Below are 9,323 nucleotides of genomic sequence, written 5' to 3'. Positions count from 1 at the left end.
GCAGTCAGGTGGCCCACATGGTACCTTTATGTTCTGCACTATGTCCTCTTTTTCTGTTTTTAAATACTCCTAACCCTTACATATGCAAGGCATATGCACAACTCTTACCTCCCTCTGCCAACAAACTCACTTAACAAAAATAAGGGCTTCCACGTCACCAAATTTCATTACGGTGTCACCTGTTATCCCTACCAGCAGATTCAGTGGATGCATAGGAAAGCAAGCAGAGCCCAAACAGGATTTGGTAACGGCTGCAAAAGACTTCATGCATCAAGGAGAGATTAAAACCAGTAAGAGCAAGGAGGGGAAAAGACTAAAGGGGTGGGGGACAACAGGTCAACAGTACTTCTAAAAAAGATAAGCCTGATGTATTCAGCAACGCTGAAACAGAGATTATGGGAAAGTAACAAATGTAGAGGGAGCAGTAAGACACACATAGTGTACCTATGGACTTCACGGGCACTAATAAACCACGTTATATGCTGAAAACTGCACCCAAAACTTGACAGCGCTTTCTGGGCGGGGTGTGTGTTTTGGTTTTAACTTTGTCATTTGCTTACTACAACTAACTGCAAATAGCAAGATTAACCCAAGTGGACATGATTCAGCTGTGGCTAGATACAAAGTCTGACACATAAACTTATGAGAAGGTATTGTTCTGACGGTTTTCTTTAAATCTCAATTACTCAGGATTACACCACACGACCCACCCCACCCCCAAAACAGCTCGCTTGCGGCCTTGCTGTAAGACCAAACCTACTTATTAAGCAATTCATACTGAAGTATCAGAAAAAAACCAAACAAACCAACCAAGACTCAGAGTAAAAGCAACTTCTTTTTCAGCTATGACTACGGGATGCTGCCAGGCATAAACTTATGGCTGCATGGCTGACACGTAAGTTTTTTTTCCTATGCTTTGAGTTGAGGTTTGAAACACGATTACCTAGAAGGTAATATCCAAAGCTTTGTATTCATCCTTTGATCCTCCTAGATGTTTCAGGGGTTTTTTTAAGAACAAAATTCAGAAGCTTGCTGCTGAGGTAGTTTAAATACAATAAACTGGTTTTGTTAGCAGCAAGGGACAGAGCCAGGACACAGATTTCCTTCTGTAGGTATGTAGAGATCTACACAGTGCTCTCCAATGGCAATGTTATAACTCAAGTAATATCCACCTTACAAAGATTTCTACAAATATAGTAGAAAAAGTCAATGCAAATTCAAATTATGCTGGACTCAGAAGAATAACAGTTTTAAGTATCATCCATGGAAAACTGTCTAAGTCGTAAAAAGCCAAAACACTGGCTTAACAAAGATGGCACTGTTGTTTTTAAAGGCAGGGAAAACAATTTCTGCATTTGAATTAATTATTTTCTTGCAAGCTTGCAAACCCAGGTACTTCAGTATTTCTTCAAATACTGAAGAAACAGGAAGTAAAATAGTTTAGATTTTCCCTCGTTTTGAGAAGTGGTACCTACTACAATGTAAAATTTAAGACAGAACAAGTTCTAGAATTGCAATGAAGGCCTTACAGACTTCACTGACGTGACTGGAAAACGGGGCTCAAATTACTTTTTGCAGACCACACCTCTGCCCTTCTAATTAAATTAGTTAAAGGGCAAGTTAAAGGGAACTTGAAGAAGTTCTACTAGCACAAAATTATGGAAAAAAATCCCTCTCTAGCTATTAAAAAAGAAAATTCTGTAGTTTAAAGGTATTGATCAAACAAATCCACTGAAAAACTAGAAGTATTTTAACAGACAGAACGACCCAGACTATGTCCTTATTTTTTTTTATGACATCCTTTCAATATCATCTGCACTTACTGAAGTTCACATTCATCACCAAACAGGATCTGCAGTAGGTGTGTACCCAGCTCCTGCCTCTGTCTCTTTGTTTAGTTAAAGGGTGTGTTGGTCTCGCACAGGTCTGTTTGAATAAATACAGAACTGTGCACAATCAACTGCAAACCCACCCTTTTGACGTCAAATACTTCCCAAGATAAACAGTAATGTTTTATGAACCTGGGTATCCTGGGGATATTTGTGCTCAAAAAAAAAATAGATAAATACCAGATTTTACTTATGCACAGTTCACTTGAAAAACAAGATGAATGTAAGCATCTGATCTTCCAGTGAAAGGACCTCACTGCTCACTCTGTCCTTCACTTACCTTGCAGTACCTCCATCGGAAGAACAGTCCAGGCATTTTCCAGATACGAGATGTAAATGTATCGAGCTGTATTACAGGCAAGACCAATATAAAGCACTCTAAAGAAAGTAAGGAAAAGAGAAGTCAGGACAGTTTGCACTTTGGTTTTTTTTTTGTTCTGTTATAATATACCTTACTGCTTCAGGAATCATTTGCACGTGTCTAAAGCATCTGCTCAACGCAAAATACATTCTTTAAGTCCTACAACCAAACATAAACTCCTCTCCTGCCCATTCCAAACATATTCAAACCAAGGCTAAAGTTAAGATTGTCTTCAAAACACTAATGGAAAAAAGAATTCCAAGGGCAGATCCACTGAGCTTTTAACTAAGCTCTGTAGTTCCATGTCACGTTCTACACAGGGTTGCATTTCAGAGAGACCTTTTCTAAGCACATTCAACCTCCCTTCCAAACAATCTTCTTTTCTAACCATTCAGAAATTTATTCTTCCATTTTAATGTAAGCCTGGTGAAGCTTTGTATTAGAGGAATTAATTTTACCCCAACTAATATACGTTTATAGTCCCAGTATCCCCAAACTGCTCAGAACTACTCTAAAAACACATCCCACAGAGGCAATATGGTTTACAACAACATGCCTCAGGATAAAACTTAACCATCCTGTTGAAAAGCAGCAGATGCTGCATCTCAGAAGGAAGAGAAAAAAAGCTCTTGTAACAGTTTTTAAACAATGAAGCACAAGGACTATTTGTGCAACGCATTTCCCATCGCATGTTAAACCTGATGACTTTTCCCTTCCAGTTTTCAGATTTAGTTTAGCTCACCCCTGGGGTGCTCATTCATCCAGCTATCTTGCTCCTATTTTTACACGGAACTTAGGAAACAAAGATGTTTTTACAAACAAAACATGTTTTTAGCTTGAGAAAAGATGCTGTTGCACCCTTTAAAGATTTTTTTCAGGGAGAAGTATAATCTGTTGCCCAGATATGGCTTCTTGGTTGACCCCTGGTTTGGCACAAGTGAAATAAATGTAATTTATAATTAAGGTGTAAGTACAGACACCTGTGAAAGGGCTCGTTATTCTTAGTTCAGTTTTTCTACAAAAGCAGACCAAGGTTTAATTAAACTGTACATAGCCACTGAAAAATCTAGAGTGGGACTGAATCATAAAAATGCAGCATCTTGTTAATGTTTGAGGTCTCTAAATATACATGTCGACAGCGAAAAAAAGCATACCATAGGTTTCATCATGTCAATGATATCAAAAAACATTCAAAATTACAAAGACAGGTCCTTGCATTTCACAACTACACGGATTTATAGAAGACAATATATTTTACTTTCAGTAAGCTCGTTAAGCTTGTAGGAAGTTCTGTGCCATGCCCCTCAGTCACACACCAGAGTAAGCTGTGTTGCTTCCAGATACACGTAAGGCCCATGAATAGCTGGTTTAAGCTGCAACGTGAGCCCAAGCATTCACTGAAGAAAATATGGGAAGGCATAAAGAAGTCCATTATTATGCAACGAAGAAACAAATGTGTTCTTCGCATCACACCATGCATTTAATCTTCCCCTGTAATTAATGCCTTCAGTTCCAAACAAGTAACTCGGTTCCCTTTGCAGCCACAACTCAATGCCATTCTTATGTACAAAAGTGATTCTAAAGTGTACTGGGACACATTTGTCACAAAAAGTGACATAGAAGGTCTTCAGGCTCCTTTCTTCATTCCCCAACTAGTAAGGCCCAGGGCGATGCAAGCCCTTGGGGATACAAAGGAATCACATACTTGTTTTCCCTCATCAGCAGTACAGATGTGCCCAGCTCTCTGTTCAGAACCAGTTCTAGTCAGCTTAATTCCACTTCTGTCCAGCCAAAACTTGGCCTGTGCACCAAGGACTTTCTTTCCATCTCAATTGTTCCTTTCCACAGGCAGACCAGAGATGTGAAGAGGTCTCCTCCTGCTTCATTGCTTTTCCATCACCACTAACACACGTGGCTAACTGTGCTCTTCAATCACGTTAACACTTGCGTAAAGATTTGGATTCAGAGTTTAAGAGCAGCACTTTAGTCAGGTTTTACCTTTTAATTTGTTCAAATATGTACAGAGTTTTAGGGAAATCACAGTTCATGAAGATTTCTGCAATTATGCTTTTGGAGGGGTACGTCACACGGGAACTTGTGTGTATTTACAGAACCCTTTCACAAATAATCACTTAGGCTCTTTATCAGACCTAAACGGCAAACAAAAACAGATGTCCCTTAGGAATCCCACATGCAGTATCCACAGCGACACCATGTTCAATTTACACGTTAAACATTTAAAGCACTGACTCTGTATTTAAGGTAAGGAAACTAAGCTGTTTACAGCCGTGACTACCAGCCTCTGCTTCCTAAAAAAACTCACATGCTGGAATTGTGGTCAGATGAACACATTCAAGCTTAACCTCAAGTAGGAGGTTATTTCAGAGATTAGCATCATCTTCCCAAACTCAGTGGCTATTAGTGCTTCTACACATTTAACAGTGGTGTCTAAATACTCAATAGCCAGGTTTGTACGCTTTTCTGTGGCAATCTCCTCTCAAAGAACTTGTGGCCTGCGCCACACTTCCTGATGACCTATTTCTTTTTAACTCTTCAGTTTACTTTAAAATCTAGTTTGTCATTGCTCAGAAGGTGGCTGGAGAAGGCAAGGCAAAAAACACCCTTCGAACACCTGCAATATTGCCTGTGAAATACTCACAGCTAGCTGAGGATTAAGAGGTACTTCTCTCTCTTATTCCATACAAGAGCTTTCATCAGAATTCCTAGGAATATGTAACTGCTTTTAAGTCAAAATTGTAAATGAGGAATTTTGAGGTATTTAAAAAGATAAATATATATATTACCGATCCCAAATGTTTCTGGCTAAGACAATTCCAAGAAGGATACATAGTTGGAGGCTATTGGTTCTTATTAACAGGAGAATGAATATCTGTACTTCAAGTCAGCAGACATATACAGAACTACCCAAGAATATGAGCTATGAACTCCTATACATCCTTCTTTTTAAAAAATAAAGTTTGCCTCCTCTTGAATAAACTGCACATTATACAAAGTTCAAAAAGCCCATGAAGAAAGGCACCCAGGAGGAGACATCTCACAAACTGTGATGAGTAAACACAAGTGAGCATTAGAAAACTTTAAAATATGACTAATGAGCATTTCCCAGGTGTAGGTATAAAGAATGCTGTGTCATTGCTCATAGGAGTTAAACAACTTATTCTTGATCAATCTTGGCTCTGTAGGCTTCACAGTGCAAAGAAAAAAAAAAAAGAGTTAATCCTGTGCATCATCCTTCTTTTTCTGGCCAATACTCCTATCCCCTTCTATTTCATTTTATATTAATTCCATACCAATTATTGTCAAATTCACAGATTAAAAGACTGACTCAAAGTAAACAGATCCTCCTCACTTTAAAGCAATAAACCCCCTCATCTTCTAAGTGATCTCTCAAATCACTATGCTAAGCATCTCAAACATTTTTAGGAGAGGTCAAATGAATCAAAAACCTCATCCCAATAAAAGCAAAACAAAACCCCAAAGAACAAACCCACAGAACAGAATGCACAAAAAGAACAGTAAAGACAGCTTAAAAAATACTTATGTCTTAATGACGGTATGATTGTAAACAGGGCATTTGGAAAGGACACGACACTAACAGCACCCAGAGCTCTGCTCAGTTGCACAGAATACCCGAGTAAATAACAACCAACCTTTGTGACTTCATTAACTCAGATTCCCCCCATCTTTCTTCCCCTGAACTTTTTTAAATAGTGAAAGGTTTTAAAGTATGCAGAAATTGAGTCAATTTTAAATTTAAGTGGCAATCAATGTTCTCTAACATGCTGAAAGTCCTCGATTCCACTGACAGAAGGCACAAACTACGGGAGAAGCCCTGCACAGCCACCTCACTTCAGCAGCTAACACACGCGTTGCAACTAAAGGACAGGAGCAAGGAACTGAACTGGTAAGCGACACTACCAGGCTGCAACCTCATTCTGCCAACACCCAGAGTCCGATTACCAAAGCATGTGCACAGAAGGTGCTCACCTCGCTGCTTCATCTTACCCTCCTCCCTTCTCAGGATGCAAGTGACAACTTTCCTGGCTACTGTGGGGGCAGAGAATTGTCCCCTCATAAGTAGAAGCAGGATAAAGCAGGTTTCCAGAACACTGTTACTCAAAGGAAAATTAATGGTATTTATATGTCAAACAGACAATCCTTGAGTGGGCGGCAATTCGTAAAGATCTCTAACAGAGCTTTGCATCACTGAACTAGGATGCCTTCTGGAACTGTCTGCAAAAAGTTATGGTGCCAGGCATGACACGTACTAACGTGCAACTCAAATGCAAAGGACACATTTTCAACTCCTAAAATAATAATAAAAAAACTCCATCAGGCAAGCCACTTAACTGAGCAGGACTTGGAATTTTTAAATAAAAGGATTACCTTGAATTTCACTTTGTAACACATGGCTAAGCCTGAAATTCAGCATTTTTTGTACAGCTCTTTAACAATTGCTAACATCTTACCTGATATGCCCAACCAATTCGATCAGTTTGTGGCTGAAGAAGTAGGCAGTCAGCTCAGACACGTGACTGAGCACAGAACAAACTCCAAAGAGAGTGGTGGTGCCGTTCAGGTCTTCCAAGTGCCAGTAAAGAAAGGTGAACACAAAGCCGTATCCAAACCCCATGAACCATGCCACAAAGAGCACTGAGCCGTACTGGATGCTGCACAGCAGTTTTATTAGGTCCCAAAAACTAAAAGACTGTGACTGGCTCATACTGGTGGGAGTGTTATCGGAGGATTCAGTGGAGGCATTTCTGTCCACCTGTGAGATTTCTACCTCTTTTCTCTTATTTTCCTCTTGCTTGAAGTACACATAATGAAATCGAAACTGGGTGGCCACAATTAATGCCATTGTCATCAGAACACCGAAAACGATGAAAACTATCCTGTAGTTCTTGTATTCAGGAGCTTTACATCCTTGACCCTCAACGCCAACTTCTGTATGGGTATAATCAATGCCAATTCCCACGGAGAGCATGGCCAGCCCCCAGCCCAGAGAGCCCCACATACGCTGCAATCCATACCGGTCCCTGTGTTTGCCAAGGTACTGCAGAGTGACGGTGTCCACAATTGTAACTGAGGAAGCACTGAAAAATTCTCCTATTATGACAACCAGCAGAATGAGCAGAAAGATCGCTTCTACTTCTTGTTGATCATAAACAAGCACGGCTTGGTCAGAAGGCATTGGCTTTGTGGTGGTGGCAGCTGGGGTGGTACTTGGAGTCGCGTTTCCTGGCCTAGTAGTGGTGTTTTTCACAATCAAATAGGTGCTGTTTTCCAAGACAAACTCCACATCACTGCTCTGTGTAGGTAACAGGAATGTTATTTCAGGATTAGCTGTCCCTGTTGTTTCCAAAGTGACTGGACTGGAAACAAGCAGGTCTCTCTTCCCACGAACTTTTGGGGATGTGGTACTCACTGTGGTTAGTGGAGGAGACATTGAGGCGTTTTGCAGAACTGTTGTTAGAAGGCTGCTTGCATTGGTGGGATGTGCTGGGGGAATGCCCTTTGGTACGCATCGTAAGGTGGCTGGTCTAACAAATCCAATCCCCAGGTTAAATAAAACCCAGCATAAAAGCGAAAACAGGAGGACGATCTTCCCTTTCCTGAAGCGATCAGCCACCACCCCCCAGAAGGGAGCACTGCAAAACTCAATGAAGTACCTGATGCCCACCAGAAGTCCACTCTGACTGGGTGACATACCCAGCTGCTTGTAATACACAGGCAGCAAGGGGTATAGAGAGCCATAAGCAGAATAGAAGAAAAAATAAAAGACCTTTGAGATCAGCAGATCATTGTTTATTTTGACACAGTGCTTTTCTAACCAGTCTAGCTCTTCCTCTGGGACAGCGGTTGTCTCCGTCGAAGGGGATTCATTATGGGGTGGCAACTCTTGATCCTTGGAAATGCCATTGAAAGGATCAGCAAGCACGTACTTTCTCTTCTGTTCTTCTTCATCATCAGTTAAAATGGCAACCTTATCATCAGCTGCCATGGTTTACCACAAGCATCCAGTAACTGGTGCACTCTCAAGGAACTACAGCTACCCTGCAAACAAATAAAACACAACATGGTTAAGGTACCATACAGGAACAGACCTACAATGCAGTCCTCAAGGACAAAGCTGCTTCTTTAGAAGTGACATTCAGAGCAATAAATGCAATATTAGGGTGAGAACGGCCATTTGTCTAGACTAGTGCTACATGGTAGCATTTAAAAAAAAAAATATGGTTTATGACCAATTCTGTGACGTTCTCTCAACAGCAGCTTTAATACTGTACAGTAAAATAGCTTGTACGATAGCATGTAAAATGCAGTAAAATAGCATGTTTAGGACAGAGAATAATTTATATATTCGAAGTTACTGTGGCAATGAAGTGCTAGTATTTACAAGTCTTTTCTTTCAAATTGCTTTTTCTCCCTCAAGGCTAATTGCTTTATTTCTAGTATTTCCTACTATACCAAAGGATAGACATGACTTCATAATTAAATGATTCAGACACATATATATCCAGGATTTTTAATTATCAAAATAAATTGTTATCCAAAGCCTCATGATGGCCTTCAAAAAGTTCACCAATCTCCTCCTGAAACGGTACAACGATCTCTTCTAGTCAAATTCTGAAAGCCAGCAGGCTACCAGCTCAAAATCATTATATTAGGAAACTATTTTTGCTATATTAATAGTGGTAAATTTAACGTAGGAAGATTTGCTCATGTGTTTTACAAGAAAGGTGAACATTTACTCTATTTTTGGTTGTGTCATCCCGTTGCTGTTTGGATTAGTGTTACTATCACACAAAAACCTTTTCAAGAACCAATATTTGAGAAGAGCAAATTCTCTAAATTTAAATTTTAAAGTAATAAAATTCTGAATTTATTTAAGTACTGACAATGGATTTGCAAATGATGCAAAGCTAATAACAGAAAAGACACTCTAACATTCATGAATATGTTAAATTAATTCATACACGTAACATCTGACAGAACAAGTCACAGATACTTCTAAAAACAACAGTCCATTAAAACAATCTAAATCTTAG

General features: G+C 39.7%; 1 protein-coding gene across 1 annotated transcript; it reads right to left on the bottom strand.

The window, feature by feature from the left end:
• Nucleotides 1-2,169: 2,169 nt before the first annotated feature.
• Nucleotides 2,170-8,275, bottom strand: MFSD6 (major facilitator superfamily domain containing 6; the record flags this gene model as incomplete). Its single annotated transcript, XM_010135188.1, has 2 exons — nucleotides 6,741-8,275; nucleotides 2,170-2,267 (listed from the first exon to the last, which is right to left on the bottom strand). Coding segments are annotated over exons 1-2 (1,633 nt in total), but the record flags the coding sequence as incomplete, so codon positions are not given.
• Nucleotides 8,276-9,323: the final 1,048 nt, after the last annotated feature.

Source organism: Buceros rhinoceros, unplaced genomic scaffold (assembly GCF_000710305.1).
Source record: "Buceros rhinoceros silvestris isolate BGI_N320 unplaced genomic scaffold, ASM71030v1 scaffold38350, whole genome shotgun sequence".
Classification (NCBI taxonomy): domain Eukaryota; kingdom Metazoa; phylum Chordata; class Aves; order Bucerotiformes; family Bucerotidae; genus Buceros; species Buceros rhinoceros.
This window is presented reverse-complemented; position numbering and strand designations above follow the sequence as displayed.